The 20,515-nt window shown below is 48.5% G+C and overlaps 1 protein-coding gene across 1 annotated transcript in view; it reads right to left on the bottom strand.

Annotated features, from left to right (window-relative positions):
- Ttc39c (tetratricopeptide repeat domain 39C) overlaps positions 1-20,515 on the bottom strand; it is an 86,281-nt gene that overhangs the window by 10,890 nt on the left and 54,876 nt on the right. Inside the window, exons 6-8 of the mRNA XM_055625580.1 lie at positions 19,771-19,939; positions 5,554-5,647; positions 3,181-3,288 (exon numbers count right to left, since the gene is read on the bottom strand). Coding sequence (XP_055481555.1) covers positions 3,181-3,288; positions 5,554-5,647; positions 19,771-19,939 — 371 coding nt within the window. The remainder of the gene's footprint in view (positions 1-3,180; positions 3,289-5,553; positions 5,648-19,770; positions 19,940-20,515) is intronic.

A 20,515-nucleotide genomic window follows, 5' to 3' on the forward strand; every position in this document is an offset into this window, starting at 1 on the left:
GTGCTCATGGGAGGCCCGGGGTGCCTCACCCACTCCAGCATCGTCCGTGTAGCTTATCAATAGATTCTGCTACTAGACGGGAGATACGTTTTCTTCGGGAATAGGCTCCCTGGAGGTCACTGGCCATGTGTCCCCCCTGGCCACCTAAGCCAAAAAGACATACTCCAAGATTTCTACGCTTCTTTGGTTACGGGGTTGGATTAATGAGCCTTTTGTTCTTTCTCTGTGATTCTTAAAACAACACAATTAACTACTCAAGGAAACATGTCTTTGATAGATTATTAAAAGCTTTAGCAAGAATATAGTGGAAGAAAAATAAAATTTTAAAAGTAATGAATCAAATTCAGTATCAGAAAGCATTACAAGAATAGTGAAAAAATAGTGGGCTCCTCTTTAGGAAAAGATAGCATGAGAAAGTACAGCTGGCTCAAGCGTGTCCCCCTTGACATCTTATTTCTAAGGAAGATTGTAAATCTTTAGCAAGACATATGGGAGGATGGTTAACAAAGCTGTATTTAGACTCTGACGCAGAGAAAGATTTTGGCAGGCATCTGACTTAGCCCCTGACTTTCTTCTTCACTAGTTAGCAATAATGAAACTGCAGTTTGAGGTTTCTTTTCCTTTGTCTGCTTTGATCAAAAGTTCTCAGGCCAAGATTCCTTGTGGGCACTGCTCGATGTTAAAATGTAAACTTTGTATTCTTGGTAAAAGTCTAAATGTTCTGGGAAATATGCCAACTTTAAGGTGTTTCCTTATGTAATTGCTATAAAAATATTAGCTTGACTTCAGTAAAATTGCAGCAGAGTCAAAGCTATCTCGGTGTCGTCTCTGACTGTCATTTGCCGAAATCGTGCCTTCCTGATATCCAAACCTCTGATTTCCCATGGGTGTGGGACCCCGGCTGGGTCAGTCTGTGGCAATGGGGCGGCTGAATGCCGGGGTAGAGTAGAACAGAGGTGACCTCGAGCTGGAGGAGGCGGCAAGGCGAGCGCTTAGACTTCTGATGTGGAGCCATGAGGAAGTCCTGGGACGGATGATGCTGGCAGTGGGAGCAACACTGAGGCACAATGGCGGAGGCTGGAAACAGCAGGGCTCGTGCTATGTATTTTGCATCACTAGAGAACACAAGACAGGGAGCCGAAGCCTAGGTGCAGGACACCTGTCTCTTTTGGTCAGCCGCACTTTCCTTCATGGCCAACTCAAACACAGCCCTGCGAGGCGCCTCCCTTGACTGCGGGGACCAAGCGCTCCTTTCCTCACGTGAACGAACAGGGGATGTTGACACAGCAGAGATGGAGATGAGAACCCTTTGCTCACAGAACTACTGAGTGGTCTGGCATTTCCATATATTCGGGGTGTAAATGTTTGGTCATAGAGCGAGCTCACACATTCATTTCTCCTATGCCCAACAAAAACAACACAGAAAATCTGCCCACCACCATCTGGACAAGACCCAGCCACAGCTGCCAACCACTGGCCCTCTTGCACCCATCCCTCCAGGCAATTGGGGATCACTTACTCCTCAAAGTGCTGGGCACGCCAATGCCTACCAACAAGCAGCTCTTGGTTTTAGCCATGATGTTGGCAAAGTCTATAAAATAACTCTCCAAGTGTGAGACCTAACATTCCAACCCACATATCAGAAATAATGAGCGCCAAACCGAAGGCCCAGAAAGGCGCTCCCACAGAAGTTGACGCAGTTTCACTGGCCGCTCTCTGGTGGGATTTTACACAGATCTGTAAGACACTCAGGACACAAGGCCTGACTGAGGCAGAGGCTGCCTTATTTTAGTTAGATGAGTGAAGGGGTTGGGATTGAACACTAAGGAATATGGGGGTGTTTCCAATAATGTCTGCGGTACTTGGTGGTACCTGAACATAGTTCAGGGTGGGAGCACAGCAAGGTCCTGGGTTCGATTCCCAGCACCAAGACAAATGTTTGCGTTACTCTTGAATTTTAGGTAAAAGAGTAACTTCTGAGGTTGCCTATGGGGAGCAAACCCAATGACATTCGGGTTAGAGGGAAGAGAGGCACGGATCCCCTCCCTGTCTCTTCAGTTCTGCCCCTCTAGAATCCTAAAATCCCCTAAAATCCCATAATCCCCTAAACCACAGGGAACATTTTGTGGCTCAGAGACAGACAACAGCTTTGTCCACCAGGTGGCAGCACACCACCAACTATGCCATCTAAGAGCTTCAAAACCCAAAGCCGCACACCGCGGTCACGGCATGAGGGTGCCCTGAGCTCCATGACATCACCCTGGGAATGTGACTTGGTTGTCTTGGTATGGGGGGCAGAGCAAACTCAGGCTCCATGGAACGCTGTGAGCACAGCCCCAACCTAAAACTACCCACTTCATGAAAAGACGTGTCTGACTCTGAAAAACCGGAAGATAAAAACACCAGGGCTAGAGAGATGGCTCAGAGGTTAAGAGCACTGACAGCTCTTCCAGAGGTCCTGGGTTCAATTCCCAGGAACCACGTGGCTCATAACCATCTGTGATGGAATCTGATCCCCTCTTCTGGTGTGCATGAAGACAGTCCACTCATACATAAAATACGTAAATAAATCAAAAAAAGAACATTTTAAATAAACACCACGAAGAAAAAGCACGGGCAAGTAAGGGCTTAGTGATCCCTTTCTCCTCCTGGGTCACTTCCCTTCAGATGCTGGAGACACCAGGGGAGCTTTGAAGCTCTGCAGTTTGGACCTCCTTTTATTCTGAGGTCCCCTCCTCACCAGTGGCTGCTCATCGCTGGGTCCAGCCTCTGCGCCAACGGCTCTCAAGCAGCGTGGCTTTTCCCCTTCTCTCTCCCACCCTCCCAGGCATCTGGCAGAAGCCGAGCTTGCCTGCCTGCCCTTGGGTTTTAAATAAATTATCCTCAAACTCTGTTTGGCCCTCTGCTTAAGTCCTTTTACGAAGAACCCCAGGAAAAGATCCAGATTTTCTGGGTGTGATACGGTGGCTCCACGAGGCCCCCCTAAGAGTCCTCGTAACACTTTGCTCCTACCTTTCAATTCTTTAATCAGATGGGGACGAGAAGAAGCCGCCCCTGTACACAGTATCAGCTGCGGCAAACATCAAGGAGGGAGAAACTGGAGGAGGGACGTCCTGCTTCCTCCCCTCCATCCCCACCTGCCAGGATGTGGGGCTGACTGGCCACACGGGACAAACTCACCTGCAGTCAGATACGCGTAATAGCACTGTGACCACCTGGACTCGTTTTTCAGCCTCTCAAAGGAACCAAACGCATCCTTGAAGTTGAGTTCAATCATGCTGCACCAGCCTGCAAGAGGAGCGTAGTTAGTGTGCTACCCCAGACAGTGAGCCTGGCACAGCGCTCGAAGGCAGGGGCAAGGCACCCACAGCCCAAGCCGGTGAGCTCAGTACCCCTGCAGGAGGGTACTGAGCTCAGTGCAACTGCACTAGGGTACTGAGCTCAGTACACCATCCTGAAGTAGGAACTCCATGGCCTACAGGTAAGCCGTGAATTTCTAACCGTGCTGCCTGAAACCCTTCTCTCTGAGTGTTCTTGGAAGTGCTCAAAACTTTGAACTTGAAAATGTTGAAGGAGTCATTGTTCCCCCTAAATACTTCCTGTGTAGACTCTAAGACAAACCCATGGAGATGTATGGAAGAGGAAGATGTGATTTCTAGACAGACTCCAGCCTGCTCTCGGTTGCAGGGGCAGCAGAGGCAGGAAGGGGCAGGGTAGAGGCGACTCAGAAAGACACCTGGCACCTGTCATTGAGGAGCACTCACTGGAGAGCACTCTCCAGAAGGAGGAACTCTTACTGCACTCTCACCCGGCGCAGGCTCCTCTCCATCCAAACCCGATGTGTTCTGGTGGGCGGCAGTGCTTTATTCCCATGGTTACTGACTGCCCTTCCGTCGCCCGAGCCCTCGTGTGTGTGCGCACACCAGCCTGTGCTACGGTATGTGCTGGTCCTGTTTCCAGCCCTGCACAAGTGGCTTGTGGTGTGCTGGTGTCCGAAAGGGGGTTTCAAGGGGCCAGTGGCTTCTCAAGCCCACAGAGGGAAGGATTGTGGGCAGGGGCCCATCACTCTTTCATCCATATAATTTTGCCTCTATGGAAAGAAACTTAGATCCAGGCTTGGACTCTCAGCACGTTGGAGACGGAGGCAGGGTTGTGGGGCTAGAAAACAGAAACCAAACTAAACAGGCAGACGACAACCACCACAACAAAAGAATATTCTTAGATCAGGCGTGTCGCTAAGAAGTTGTGTCACCCTAGACTTGTCATTGGAACTAGTGGAGGTAGCTGTGCAGTCCAGAAAAGACAGTCTCATCGAACAAGGCACAGTCTGAGAGTATGAGGCAACATCGCTCACTCTGTAAGATATCGGTATAAGATCTGAATTAAACTGAAAAAGAGGGCAGAAGGCAACCATCAGCAAGGCGGCCTCTGGGTCCCCACTGACCCGATCCGCCTTCCTCAGTCACGGATTCGCTTACTCCCAGGTCTGCCCGACTTTCTCCAATCACTGAGGCTTGGACCCTCCGGCTCCTAGTTCTCCCTGGCCACTCACCTTGAGATGGTGAAGTAGAAACCACTGTCCAGCCTAGGCTTTGAAATGCACATTCTTTGAACCCTCACTCAGCGTCACAGCCACCACACAGACCTCCAGGAGAGTTGGGAACACGCAGAAATACATTTCTCCTCTCACTGAACCGTCACAGGCACCGCAATGCAGTATCACTTGTTGGACAATCCCCAGTCTTTTCTCTTGTGCTTTTCTTTGTGTGCCCACAGGAGGGGAGTGGCCCGGGAGCCTCCTGTCTGTCCTCTGCTTCCTCATCACCCCCGTCCCCAGCTGTAAATCCAACTCACGTTCCGTTCCCAACGCTCTATTATCTTTTCTGCTTTGTCTGCCCTTCATTTCTCATCTGTGCCATGCTGGCCCAAAACCTTGCTATATTGGGCAAATCCCCCCAAACAGCATTATGTTTAAGAAATATTTCAAAAAAAAGAAAGAAAGAAATATTTCCAGCCCAAAGTTGTATTTATTCTTCCCAGCCCAATGGGAAGTAAAGGACTCAGAAATCTCTACGTGCTAAGGTCAGAGGTGAGTGCAGGCAGCTCTCAGCAACTCCTCAGGAGAGGAAGGGAACCCTAGGCAGACGTACGTCCCTGCGTCCCTGACCCCATGTATCTCCAGGAAGCAGAGGCCAGAACAGTTGACAGGGAAAAGCCTTCCGCTTGCCAGGTACCAGGTCCATCTGCATGTGACCCTGCTGTCGCTACAGAGGGAAGAACTGTGCCTTAGTTTGCTTTCTGTTCCTGGGACACAACACACTGTTTGACCCCAAACAACTTGGCGGGGGAGAGGGTTTATTTGGCTTACAGGTCCCTACCACAGCCCATGGCTGAGGATGACCAGGAACTGGAACAGAGGCTGTGGGGAACACTCTTACCAGCCCGCTTCCTGCCCTGGGGTGGCGCTGTCCACAGAGGGATGGGCCTACCCACGTCAATCATTAATCAAGAAAATTCACCCATCAGACAGGCTGGATGGACTCTCATACTCACCGATCTCGTACAGACAGACATGCTGGATCTCCCTCTGGTCGACGGCCAGTTCCAGAGCAGTGTGGAAGGACGTCAAGGCACTGTTGATTTGACACTACGGAGAAAAGAAAAGCGGGTGACTGGCTATGACCTGACATTAGCCTTGCCATCGTAAAGCAACACCAGCTTTTCCCTGCCCTCATGGCTGAACGGGTTCTGTCTTACTGTTGTTCTTTTTTTTTTTTTCTCAATCACTACTATTGATGTTCTTTGCTTAACTTAGACATTAAATGGTGGCAAGGATGCATAAATTGTGGTAAGTATGCATAGAAAAACCTATAACATTAGGATCTCTGTGGTTTCACTGAGGGGCTTGGAATACATCCTCGTGTACATCTTCTAACTTTGTACTATAAGGACTTGAGAAGAAAAACATCAGCAGAATCAGAAAAACTCCAGACTCCTTAAAGAGGCATTGAAGGCTGTTCAGTACCAGGCACCTAACACAAAGCCTCCTCCCAGGGAGCCCACACTGCTGCTCTGTGGGTGCTGGCCCTGCAGGGCCCTTCCCAGCTGGACACACCTCTGCCCCGCATCAGCAGCAGTGACTTCTCGCCCAGCCCTCCTCCTCTGTGCCCACCCTCTCCTGCCTCCTAACACTCTTCCCTGCAAGGCAGAGGCAGGAGCAGCAGGGAGGGTCCTGGAAGAGGGTCTGCAGAAAGCCTCAGGGTCACTGGGGCTGGGATGAGCCTGAGAGGTGATCTGCAGGACAGCCTGTTACTCAGGAACTGTGAAGCTGTGGCCTGAAAGATGACTGCCTGTGTGTGACACACCGTTCTGTTGTCAGAAAGACTCAAACTACAGCCTTCAAACCCTCAATGAATGCTGTCAAGGGAGCTGCCAAGAGGCCTTTCACCTAGGCACGCCTCCTGTGCTTAAAGGACGCACCCTGCATTGGAGAGGAGCTCACAGACTTGTGACCAAACTCCTATGGGGGAAATGAGATGCTTATAGTACACATACACAGACCAGACAGAAGACTCCAACTCTGTGAATCGTATGTTTGCAAGTGTGAAGGCGAGTGTCTGGGTGCATGTGCAGGTGAGGGCAAGCGAATGTGTGCGTGAGCGCAGGCCCTGAAGCACTCTTTATGCCAGTCTCCAACTGCTCCCTCAGGACCAGCATCCTCTCTGCGCTCTCCAGCGTATTTCTCTACAGAGGAGCCTCAGCATTGGGTACCCCACTTCCTGCGTCTCTGGCTTGCTGGGTTAAGGACACTTGGCACTCACACACGGGGTATTTCTGAGTGGCCCACTGCAACCAAGCTATCTCCAGCCGTGTGTCCAGTGCCTGACAGTGCAAAGCTACACTGGCCTGCAGAGGACGGAAGGGCACCCAACCAGCGTGTTGTTAACCGATGACATGGTTAAAGTAAGACTCTGATGTCACAAGAGGAAGATGGAAGCCCAGAAATAGCACTGACAGCACGCGGTAGCTCTTGATGTTTCCCAGGCCTCTGGTACATGTTGTTCTGTTTTCAAAACACTTGGTCAAGGATCCAGCACTCAAATTCTGCCCTGATTACCTCCAAAGTAAGCTTTCTCGAGGACCGTGTGTGCAGATTAATTAAATGAAGAGGTCAGGGAGATTGTCACCTGCACCCTTAGGAGGGGAGGCATGTGACCGAAGGCAAAAAGGGAAGGTTGTGGCCACAGGCCCAGGAGCGCTGGTAGCCACCAGCCGCAGCAGTCAAGGAACAGATTCCTAGAGCTGCAGGGCAAGCGAGACCTTGCAGACATCTTGTTTTGTTTAGCCCAGCGTAGAAGATATGATGTGGACATTGCTTCGAACTGAAGACAGATAAACAAACATAGCACTATGCAGAGGTAGCTTTCCAGGTCCTTGGGGCAGGTCTGGCCAGTCAAGGAGGCAGGAGTAGGGGTCCATAGGTTAAGCTGGACAAGGGTGACTGCAGCCAACTGGAGTAGACATGGCCTTTAAAAGAACTCATACACAGGAAGAATCCACTAGGTGACACTCAGGCTGCTGTTTATCCTATTGGGTATAGAATGCCTACCCAGATTACCGGGCACACAAGACAGCAGTTAAAGACTGTAGTTGAATGGCTGCAGTCATGTTAACCTGGATCCACAGGCAGCCATGAGCCGCCAACATGGCTTCTGGGAACCAACTCCTGTCCTCTGGGCAATGAGGTCTCTCAGCCACTGAGTTTATTCCTGGCCCAGAATCTAGGTTTTTACGATGTGCTTTAAACTTTCAGTGTTACATATGGGTCACAGGAACAGGTGTGGAAAGAACAGACTCTAAGAAAAGAAAGGTAAGAGCAGGGGTCATTAGGAAACTACGTAGCCACCGAGGAGACTGATGGCAGAGAAGCTCCTCAGAAATCAACACAATTCTACACAAGGAAGACACAGCGTCAGACACGACAGTGTCTGGTGGAGGAGGATGAAGATGTCCAGACAAGATACCAAGTCCTCAATGATTTTCTGGCCTGCGTGACGCTGCCGAGGCTGACAGCCCTGGGTAGCAGGGGCCGCCTCCTTTACACAGAGAAGGCCACGGGGTCACAGCTGCAGGCCAGGAGCCTGCAAGGTGGCTCAGCAAAAGCACGTACTGCACAGGCTTCGTGACCTAAATGTGACCCCACATAACAAAGGAAGGAGAGACCTGAATTTACAAGGGCATCCTCTGACCCCCACACGCATGCTGTGGCAGGTCTGCTCGCACACGCTCTCTCACACACAGGCTCACGGGCACTTGTACACCCTTACGAATGCTCACACATGCTCACCTGCACTCCCATGCTCCCAGCTGTCTGCAGGTCACCCTGAGACCTGCACACGCACACATGTTCACACATGCTCAGAGTCATACAAATGACAATAATGCAATACTTAAAACAATCTGAGCAAGGCCACAGAGTGGAAGAGTACTAGGTACTAAGAACAGCTTTGCATGTGTGCCCACAGGTCCTTGTAGAGATGATACTAGCCAACATTTTCTCTGCTACACCGGAATGTTTTTTTTTTGGTTTTGTTTGTTTGTTTGTTTGTTTTTTACATGATGGAGAAAAAGAATTTGTATGGGGGGGAAAAAAAGGAGAAAATTGAAAATAAGTGTGTTCATGTTAAAGGTGACATCAAAGGATTAAAAACAACTGGCAGGAGAATGCCAGGAATTTGCTCAGGAAACAAAGAAAGAGTGAATCCACTGGTTTATGAACCCAGCTGTCCCTCAGAAGACGGGGCAGACATTGAGCGGAGAGAAAAAGGACCAAACACGAACAGAGACGGATGTGAAAGAAACAGACCAAGGCCACAGTCGGGAAAGCAACCTCAAAAAGGTCCCCAGAAGGAACAGCACCCCGGAGCATGTCATCAGGCGTCCAGCTAAGAACCTTATTACATCCATAGCATCACGGCAAATGTTCTCAGCTGACATTTTCCTCACCCTTGTCTTGAATATCAGGAACCACATCCCCGAGATGGCCTTAAAGCTGTCCATTCTCTGGACAAGCAATAACTGCCTGTCCGGGAGACATCACACAAGATGAATCACAAAACTGCATGGGGCTTGCGCCCAGCTTTTTTCCAGGGTGCACTGCTGGTAGCACGGACAGACTCACTTCATTTCTTTTTGCTGAATTACAGTCCACCGTACGGCAGACCACATATTGTTGACTCTTTCACCTGCTGACGGACACAGGCCTTGTCTCTACTTCTTTTACTGTTGTGGATAATACAGAATTTATATTTTCATTTCTCTTGGGTATGCTCCAAGAGCTGCCGAGTCCTGCAGTAACTGATGCTTAACGCTTTGAGGACAGGCTACAGAGTCTTCCAGAGCACTGTCCCGCCTTAAATTCCCATCAGCAATGAGTGAGGACTATGGTTTCTCCACAGCCAGCATTTGCTTCTAGTTGTTTCTTGCTACACAGCCAGGTGGGCATGAGGTCCTACCTCTCCCTGGATTTGATGGGCGGTTTTGAATGACTTTCAACACCAAGTATCTTTTCAGGGACTTGCCAGCCCTTTGCACAGTGACAAGCACTCACTGTGGGCCATCAGTAGACCAACACGAAGGCTCTGCTGATGGCTAAGTGACTTTAAGAGGCTGGGTGCTGAAAGTGGCCAACACTGTCAACCTCTCTTGAGTGTGACCCAAGGAAAAGTGCTGAGTGGTGCAGTGAATGGGTGCCAGTTTCAAACTGGGTGATGTATCTTTTTATCACTGTGTTTCTGGACACGAGTCCTTTATTAAACACATAATTTACAAAGTCCTTTTCCTAGCTGAGGTTATCACTTCACTTTCTCAGTGCTTACGACACTAGTATTACTCTGTGGTTCAATCCGCTTTTTTTTTTTTCTTTCCTTTTGTCTCTGTATTTTTGTCATCATGTATAAGCCACTGCCTAAACCAGGACATCTAGGATTTTAGATTCCTCAGCTACAGCTACTGCCCCTTTGTAATTTTACATATGAGATCAAACAGCTGTCCAGTGGAATTCTCTCACGTGTGTGTTTGGTTGTTTTGGCACCATTTGCTGAAAAAATATGCATACATATACATATACATATACATATACATATACATATACATATACATATACATATACATATACATATACATATACATATACATATACATATACATATACATATACATATACATATACATGCCACTGATCAGTCTTGGTGCCCCTGTCAAAAGTCAAGTGACCATAAACAGGAGGCGTCTTTCTCTTTGAGCCTTTCGGTTATTCTTACATCAGAGCCACGCCATCTTGACTATGCTGCAGTAAGTTTTCCAACTTTGATCTTCTTTTTCCAGACTGGCTATCTTGGGGCCCGTAAGATTAGATCTGAGTTCAAGGCCAGCCTGCTATGGAGCAAGTTTCAGGTAATAAATAAATAAATACACCCTTTAGTTCCAAACAATGAAGGTAAGGTTAGTTTGTAGAAAGAAGCACCCATGTTTGAAAGTGATGTCTAATTGAGCAGCAGAAAAAGTGAAGAATCAGAGAAGGGGTTGACAGAATAGGATACTACTTAATAGGAAGCTACTTAATGGGCAATGCAGAGAGAGAGCAGACAGTTTTTACTGGACAGTATTAAGAGGCAGTTTGCAGAGAGAACTCGGGTGAAGACTGAATGATCCAGAGAATGAGAAGGAGCCAGGAGAGTAGAACAGATTGCTTGAGTTAGTTTGAGGCCAAGCAGAGTAATTCGGAAGCCAAGAGAAAAGCCTGACTGAATAAGTCAGCGGGGAGAGGAGTTTAAGCCAGAACAGCTGAGCTGAACCAGCCAGTCCACGCTCAGTAAGAACAAATAAGGGTGAACTTATTCAGCAGTAAGTCTCAGAGGCTGAAAACATTCTAGGCCTAGGTTAGATTGTATGGAGGCGAGAAGCTCCCAGGACTAGGCCTAGGCTAGCAGACGGGGCAGCAAGCCTCCAAGACAATTGAAAGCGGCAAATCAAAGTTTCTTTTACAATGCTGGGTTTCCTAATACATGCAATCTTTTATGTTCTTGCTACAACCTGCTTCACCCTGTATAGCTAGGGGCACAGGGTTGAGTGACTTGGGGACTTGGGGATTTGGAGACTTGGCTGAGTCAAGAAAGTGCTTGTCACGTGACCAGAAGAATTGGGGTTCAATCAGCAGCACCCGTGTAAAAGCTCGGTATGGCTGCCCAAGCCTGAAGGCTATGTGCTGGGGGTACAGACAAGAGGAGCCTGGAAGCTAACTGGCTGGCCAGCCCAGCTCAATCTTTGAGCCCCAGGTTCAGTGAGAGACCCTGTGAGTAATCCAGGAAGACAGCCAACAGCAACCACTGGCCTCCGTTTGCACCCGCCTACACAGGTCCCTGCATTCCCTGGCACCACAGGCGCACACACAAACGGCAGGGGCGGAACGCTGCCGCCATAGAATAACTGTCTTGTCTCCACACTCTTGCCTGTCCTGGAGATTTCATATAAAATGAACCGTAAGATTACACGGGTTCAGCTTTCTTCACATAACACAGTTTTGTTTCATGAGCATGTACAAACCACGAGCCCAAGCGCCTCGTTACCACAGTGGGGAGCAGCCAGGCACACGCCGCCTGAATGCACTCTCTTCATTTAACAGGGGCTACACAGCAGTCGCCACCCTGTGGCTCTAACAGTGCCTCTAGAGTTACAACCCGCAGATACTCAAGGAAAAAAATGAGAAGTACTATGTAAGTCGCTTAAGTGGCGGTATCTCCTCTCGCAGCAGCACTGGGAAACAGTGCTCAGCCTCCCAGCAAAGACTGCCTGGCAACGGGAAAGACGAAGAAAGCACGAGTCTGCAGGCCAGTCGTTTCTAAAGACTCTGTCAACGCAGGTGAACGGCAGATTTGTATGTAAAATGTATGAAATCTCATGTGTGCCTGTCACAGGCTACAAAATAACTTGAAGTGAAACAGCTTAGAGATTGATCATAACTGGGATGCTATTTTTTTAATTGCCTAAAAGCTTAAAATCATCACATGACACTGGGCAGTGGTGGTGCATGCGTCTTTAATCCCAGCACTCGGAGACAGAGGCAGGCGGATCTCTGAGGGAGATCCTGGTCTACAGAGTGAGTTCCGGGGTAACTACACAGAGAAACCCTGTCTTGAAAGAAGAAAAGTAAAATAAAAATAAATATAAACCCATGAGTGTGCGCAAATGTTCACATGTGCATTGTGTGTGTGTGTGTGTGTGTGTGTGTGTGTGTGTGTGTGTGTATTAAAACAGGAGATCTGCTTTGCCACCAGTGACACACAGAAGAACACCGGTCACAATCAACCTACTTGTGACTCAGCACTGACATTATTATGCAGCAAGATGCTTTAGCAACACTGCTGTCAAGGGCATCCACAGAGGTCATGAGTCTGACCGCTGCCCTGGGACCACGGTGGATACAGCAAGCAGGAATCTCGCACATCCTCTTAGGCGTACTTAGGAAGCCCAGAGGTGGAAACCGTCTCTCCAGCTGGTCCGGCTGGGGCGAAGAGAGCAGCAAGCACAGTTTATTTATAGACAGTGTGGGTTGCTATTATCTTGTCATGTCAGTCAGTTTTCGTTTTCATTAAACCACACGATATGGCTTCGTCTCACTTAGATTCGAGGACAGATGCATCCCCCAGCCCCCACCCCCCACCACCAGATGAAATCGATAACTGCTTCTGTGCTTCTAAGAATAAGCAGCAACCCTGTTCTCTGGCTGCTGAGGGTAATTAAGAGAAGCGTGTGCAGGCTGGAGGCAAGAAGACGAGTAATCGAACTTGAGGGAATTAGCTCTCTTCCTGCACTGCCTCCTTCCTGAGCCTAGAAATAACAATGCTGCATCATGACGAGGCTGCTGCTCTGCAACTGAGGGCCCTGGTCACGGACTCAAGGCCTTTCAACTTCGGTCCTTCTGCCCTAGCTCCTGCGACCTCCACAGGTCTCTTCCTTTCTGTCTGATGGATGGGTCAACGCAGGGTTCAACACCCCCTTTTCTGTCCCCGCCACAATCATGAGGGAGTGGGCTCAGCAGCAGCACAGAGCCGTCACCCTCGGGAAGCACCTTCACAGTGTAATTCAATTCAAACGGAAGCACAGGATGAGAGTGTTACAGCGATAATGTCCCTGCACGCCCTCCTGCCCTTTCTGTCACTGTGACACAGCACTCTGACCAGAAGGAGCCTTCGGAGGGCGGGGCTTACCTGGCTCACACTTCCTGACCACAGTCCACGAGGGGCTCAGGAGCAGAACCCCGACGCCCAGCCACGGAGGAATGCTGTTTGCTGGCCCACTCTCAGCCTCGTGCTTAGCTAGCCTTGCCATACAGTCCCAGAATCCATCAACAATCAAGATGACCCGCCCCACAGGCACAGGCACAGGCCAACCTGATCTTGACAATTCCTCAGTGGAGGCTCTCCTCCTAGGCCGTATCGGGTTAACAATTAGAGCTAACTGGAATACGGCCCTAGTTGATGACACCTGCGGTAACAGGCCGACAAAATGGGCGGAAACGGCGGGGATCGAACTAGGGTGGTCAGTGCATGACGACCTCAGAGCTTCAGAGACCAGACGCCAGCAGGGTCCTCACCCTTCAGGAAGGAACTGGCACCAGGTGCCACGAGGTAGAGGTTAGCCATCAAAGGAGTCCTGGCAGACATGACAGACAGATGGTGGGTGCCCCTCCCTGCACCTTGCTCAGCAGGAAGGGACTCTGGCAGGGAATTCAAAAGACAGCTAGCTGGTCAGGCAGGCAGAGCACTGCTTCTCACAAGAAGCCAACCAACAGGCAGACCACAGCACTCCCTTGATGACCGTGCAGTGAAGGCTCCAGGAGCAGGGCTGTGTCTGTGCACCTAACTTACCATTTCAAATATGTATTCATTCCTGTGTGTGTGTGCGCACATTCGTGCAATGCAGTTGTCTGTGGAGGCCAGGTGAGGGCAGAGAATCCCTTGCAGCTAGAATTACAGGGATTGTGAGCTCCCTGATGTGGGTGCTGGGAACTGAACTCTTAATGGCTGAGCCATCTCTCTAGCCCCACTCTTACCATTTCAAGTGGAAGATGAACTGCCTGACTCAGTCCCTGAAGCCTGAAGCAGCCTGGACACCTGAGGCTCACTGATGGCCGAGCACTTAGGCAGCAGTCTGTTTCTATGTAGAGCTTTTTAGAAGTGCACACAACATGCACGGATATGACACAAACATGTACAAACATGGAGAGATGGCTCAGCCCCGGTGGGTCTTCCAGGGGACCCAGATTCTCAGCTCTCATGCGGCTGCTCACAACCATGTGTAACTCTAGGGGGATCTGTCGCCCTCTTCTGGCCTTCTGGGGCACTGCGAGCATGCTGCGCTCAAACATATGCAGGCAAAGCACTCCCACACATAAAGTAAAATGAGTACTTCTAAAACAAGTGCAAAGTCCACTGAAACTTCTCCCATAGGCCCCTTGGACCCTAGAAACGTCCACTCTGCCCTCATGAGGTAAGCATGTGGATGCTGGCAGGCTACAGTGAAGGGGCCAGCTAGGCACGGCTTCAGTGCCTGTTCTCTGTCCTCCTCTTGACTCTCCTGGCCACAGCACAGAGCTTCATTTAAATGCGTTTGCCTTGTGTCTCGTTTGCATTTATTTAATTCAGCTCTTTACTATCACATCTTTGAAGTACAAATGTGTCTCTAAAGAAATGAAGCTCTTCAGTGCAACATCAAAATCCCAACACAGACCATATCCACAGGTTGCTCTGGGTCCCCTACCTGCAGATTCAATCAAACTCAAAGTCACATACTTTAAATTACACCCGCACACAGATTTTTTTTTTCCTTAAACAATATGGTAAAGCAACCATTTAGTGAGCATTTGCATTTTGTTTTGTATTGCATAGTATAATATAGATTATTTATTTTGTATTGCATAGTATAACACCAGAGATTAAAGCGTACAGAGAATGTGTAGAAAGGCCACATGCAAATCCTATGCCATTTCATAGAAGGGATTTGAGCACCCAGTGATCGTGCTGTTTCAGGGGATCTCAGAACAGACCTGCATAAACACAGAAGGACACTGCACCTGATCCAAGACACTGCTAAAGGCCAGCCTTGCCATCGAGTGAGTTTGTATCTCCCCTGGAACTGCCTTTAGAGACGGGCTCAGATGGTAAGAAGGGATGGTCTAGGATCAGTGGCTTCCCTTCCCAACATGTAACGGCTCCTCTCGGTTGTTTTGTTTAACAAGTTTGCACAGGGGGCCTATCCTGGGCCTAGGCTGGGACTTCACCTTTCAAACACTAACCATAAAGGGATGCCCACAGGTGGGGGCGGGACTTTAGGAGATGCTTTCAAAATAAGAGCCCATGAGATGTTTGCATATCCACTAGAATAGTTGGACATTTATTTAGAGGTAAATAATACTAAAAGGTAGCTATATTTTGAAGCTTCCATATCATATAAGGCACAAAAGCTCTCACAAAGCAAGAAAGCATACACAGAACCAAGTACGTATGTATGTATGTAATAGACAATTTTAATTGTGAACGCTGAACAAGAACAGAAAATGTGCAAATATATTGTTTAAAGGAAAAACTAGAGAAACATAAGGATGATTTGTTAAAATATATACTGTCCCTGGCATTTTTAAAATAGTCAAGGAGGTGGGGACGGCTGAGAGGTTAGGGCACATGCACTGCCCTGAGAGGACACAGTTCAACTGCCAGCCCCGCGTCAGCTTACACTGCCACTGGAACTGCACTTCCAGGGAGAGCTAGCACCTCCAGCTTCCGTGGATACACACCCATACACGGGTGCGCACACACACACACAATTGAAATATGAAAATTAATCTAAATACAATCAAGAAAATTTCTCATTGTATTTTAATAGTCTTGACACTAACATAAGCTTAACTGAATGAAGATTCATGGGAAATTCTGTATCTAGGCTGGGAGATGACTCAGGAGGTAAAGCAGTTGCCTCCTACATCTGAGGAACGGAGTTCAAAGCCCAGGATACGCTTAGAAGCCGGGTGGGTGTGCTGCGGTGTTGGCCTGCCTATAATCTCAGCACACTGTTTCACGTTTGAGGATATGTGTATATATTTTAAAAAGATGTTTTGAGAGAGAGGGCCCACATCTAGGTACAAAGTTTATTTCTGTCTCACATGCACCCACAATTACATTCAGAGCTCCACTAATAATTAACTTCAGATGTTTTTATTCATGTGTACACATGTGCACATATGTGTGGCAATCTGTGGAAGCCAGAAGGGGCTGTCAGATTCCCTGCAGTTGGAGTTACAGAGGCTGTAAGTCTGCCCTCCATGTGTGCACCAGGAACTAAACTCAGATCCTCTGCAAGAGCAGTGAGCGTTTGTAACTGCCAAGCCACCTCTCCAGCCTCCTGAAGATGATTTTATACATTATTGAAACGCACCGGGTTTTCACTGTGACCCATGACATGGGGTCAGGTGCAGTATTTCCCTCATGATGATTAAAACTCAGAAAGTTTTAAATTTTGAAATGTGTAGTTTTTGGAACTAGGAATGTCCAACCTGTGTTGTGATAATCAAAGTTACTCAAAAAGCTATAAGGTTGAGAATACAGCTCAATGTTCAGAGCACTTGTGAAATTCATGAGGCCCTACGTCCAGTTCAAAGCAACACATACATACTCACAGTCACATAGATACACACACACAGACACAACACAAAAAGATACACATAGAGGTATGTAGAACGAATCTCTTGTGTTTGTATGGAAGCATCACCTGTCAATAAAAAGAAAAAAAAATGGCCTATAGCTGAGGCAGGGAAATAGGAGGTGGGACATCGAGCAAGCAGAAAGGATTCTGGGATAGAGCCATCCGCAGCAAATTCAGCTGGTAAGGTGTATGGAGGACAGATGCATGGTACCAGAGCACAGGTAACCAGCCACGAGGCAGAATGTAAAGTAGCATAAATAGGTTATTTTAAGTTATGACCTAGTCAGAGAAAAGCCTAGCTATATGGCTTAGGAATCTGTAAATATATTTGAGTCTCATCAGTCATTATTCTGAGAGCTTGGGGCAGGGAGGAAAAACTTCAACACAGACACACACACCCCCCACTCATCTTATCCTCCGCTTCCACTTCAGAAATAATCTCTGGGGAAGACAGACTCAATCTAAAAATTTCTATTTCATGGGTCCTGCATGAACCTAAGGGAAGAGAGGCACTGCAGTAACCTGACATCGCTCCCTACAGGTAGGCACAAGTCCCCATGTTTGAAAGAAAAGAACACTACAAAACAGTTGTGAAGCCACACAAGCTGGATCATGCCCTGGTTACTGATCTATTGCTGTGACAGAACACCATGACCAAGACAAGCTATAAAAGAAAGCAAAAGGGCTCATGGCTTCAGAGGTTGGAGTCTATGGTGGTGGAACAAAGGCACGGTGGCAGGGACAACTGAGAGCTCATGTCTTGAGACACAATCAGGAGGTGGTGAGCTGGGAAAATCACACCAGCCTTTTGTAATCTCAAAGCCTGTCCCCAGTGACACACTTCCTCCAAGAAGGTCGTGTCTCCTAATCTTTCCCAAACAGCTCTACAAACTGGACCAAATGTTAAAACGTATGAGCTTATGGGGCCATTTCCATTCCAACCACGACAAGTCAGAATTAAATTGTAAGAAAAAGAAAAGGGCAGGTGTGAGGACACAGGCCTGTAATCCCAGCACTCAGGGAGACAGAGTCAAGCAGATATATGTGAGTTCAAGGCCAGCCTGGTCTACAAATCAAGTCCAGGATAGACAAGGCTACACAGAGAAACCTTGTCTCAAAAAACCAAGAGAGAAAGAGAGGGGGACAGAGAGAGAGAGAGAAAGGAGAACTCAGACCCTAAGCTCATGAGCCTGAGTACAAATAGAAAGTTTCAAGACATCAAGATGAAAACTAACATGCTTAAGTAATCATATGTGGGAATTTCTACTATGCTTCAAAAATAAATTATCAGTGTAATCTCAAACGTGGGCATGATGGCACATGCCTGTAATCCCAACACTCAGGGCATCAAGGCAAGAAGATAAAATGAATTGAGGGCTTGCCTGGGCTGTTTAGTGAGTTCCAGGCTAACCTGGGCTACGTAACATCCAGGGCTTGGAGAATTAAACTTATCACTCAGCCTGTGCGAGGCCCTGGGTTCAATTCCTGGTGCTGCTGGACAAAAGGTTACAGCAGCAGCAGAGTCCAACAGCAAGGCAAAGCCCACTCCTGGGAGGCAGCTGAGTGGGAGAAGGCACTTGCCACTCAGGTCTAGTGACCTCAATCTGAACTCCATGTAAAAGCGGGAGGAGAACTGATTCCATTATGCTGTCCTCTGACCTCCTCACATATGCCATACGTAGCACATGTGTCCCCGACCCCGCACCAGGCAGTGTGCACGTGAATTCCAGTAGCCACACACACAAACATGTGTTAATGTTACAAAACCACAAAGCCCAGTGTTTCCCGTGAGACCAGAAGTAGGTGGCTCTTCTTACAGTGCCCAGAAAAAAGAGCCACACTGGAGAACAAATGACTGCACAAGTCTTCCGTATGACACTAGGCGCCGCCAGAAAACAACCAAACCACCCCTAAGCCCAGAAGGCGATGCTCGGCAGGAAAGCCCCACCACCTCCCGAGGTGGCTTGGTGCTGGGGTGATCTTTGTGTGCACAGTGTAAAGACTGTCTTCGTATTTCTCAGAAGCTGATTTCTGTGCCAGGAGAGAGCTGAGCACGCTCGGGCCACTTGTACTGTCATTCCTATGCTGTGTCGTATTTTGTAAACAGCCCCTCCAACGCCTTCTGACTGGTTTAATAAAGAGCTGAACAGCCAACAGCTGAGGCAGGAGAGAACGGCGGGCTATCCGGCAGAGATAAAAACTGTGGGAAAGAATGCGGCACAAGAGTCACCAGCCGGACACTGAGAGAAACAGGTGCCGGGACTAAGGTCCAGAGGAGAGGGAATAGACCCTGTGGCAGGGCATAGGCCGGGACAGTATTGTTGGGTTAGAAGAGCTAAGAATCTGCACAGCTTATAATAAATGTAACCTGCCTAAGCTTATAACGAATATAATATCTCTCCGTCATTATGTGGGAGCTGGCAGTCCCTTCTTAGCTTGGGGCTGACCTCTGACAGCTGGAGGGCTAAGTGTTAAAGCTTCCAGCTGCTTTCCTGACAAGAATTGGTTGTCAATAAAATGGGTAGTCCGTGCAGCGAGAGCAACCACCTTCATTCAGATGTCTGTGCAACCTCATCATCTGCCCACGGTTCCTCATGCCCTGAACAAGACAAAGGATCCACAGGAGAAGTGGGGCCCTCCAAATGGAGGGCATGCTCTGGGTTTGGAGAAAGAGCCTGCGCTCCTGGGTGGAAGTTACCAGAGCCTCCCTGGTTCCTTGTTTTCCCTTTCTGGGACCTGAGGTGAAGCTGACAGTTTTGTTTCATGCTGACTCTGAGAATGGGACTGTGAGGAAAGTGCCTGGCACATATAGATGAACACGTGGAAAAAGCAATATTCATTTCAAAGCTAATGATTTCATGGTATTAGTCAACCGTTAGCTAAGACCTTCACTAACTCAGTGTGGGGAAAGGTTATATTTTGTGTCCTTCTGGCCCATGCACAGTGTCCCTGAGCAGAAACCAGAGGCGTGGTCATCGCAGTGCATTTAGGAGGCTGGAGAAGGTGCCCTACCTCTAATCGCTGGATCCGTCCCTTGAAGAACATGAAGAGGGAAGAGTTCGGGTAAGCAGATTCCTTTTTGAGAAGAATTTCCTTAGCTTCACCCAGGCCTGCCTTGTTGTCACTGCCGTCCAAGGCAAAGAACGGGCGGACCACCGTGTGGTACCACAGCAGCGCTAACCTGCGGGAGACGGGGAGACCCTGAGCAAGAGTTCTGGTTTCAAAATGACAATCAGCACATGCCCTTCCAAAACTGACTTTTCCCAGTAAAGTCTCCCTGTACGATATTCCAAACAGTACAATCAGAGTGCGTCCTCACTTTTACTTCTGTCCACATCTGGTAAAATGTTACTTTAACACAAGGCATCCATCAACAGTCCCCTATGCTGTGACGAGGAGAAAAACGAAGCAGAGGCATTTGGCTGTTCTGAGGCCTCCAGCTGTATTGTTACTGACTGAAGTACTGGAACCCCTACCCCACTGAGCCCCTGCACAAAATAAAGACAGTCACCATTGAGTTATTGTCTCTCTGTAATAAAAGCCTTTACATTGTGTAGAAGTAAAATGTGGCTCCTGCTGTGCTCATAAAAGGCAGGGTTCAGGCCAGGTGGCGGCTCACGCCTTTAATCCCAGCACTTGGGAAGTAGAGACAGGTGGATTTCTGTGTTCCTAGCCAACCTGTCCTGCATAAAGAGGGCTACATAGTGAGTCCCTACCCCTGTCTTAAAATATACATACATATATATATATGTGTGTG

This window comes from Psammomys obesus, unplaced genomic scaffold, assembly GCF_907164565.1.
Source record: "Psammomys obesus unplaced genomic scaffold, mPsaObe1.curated_primary_1811, whole genome shotgun sequence".
Lineage (NCBI taxonomy): Eukaryota > Metazoa > Chordata > Mammalia > Rodentia > Muridae > Psammomys > Psammomys obesus.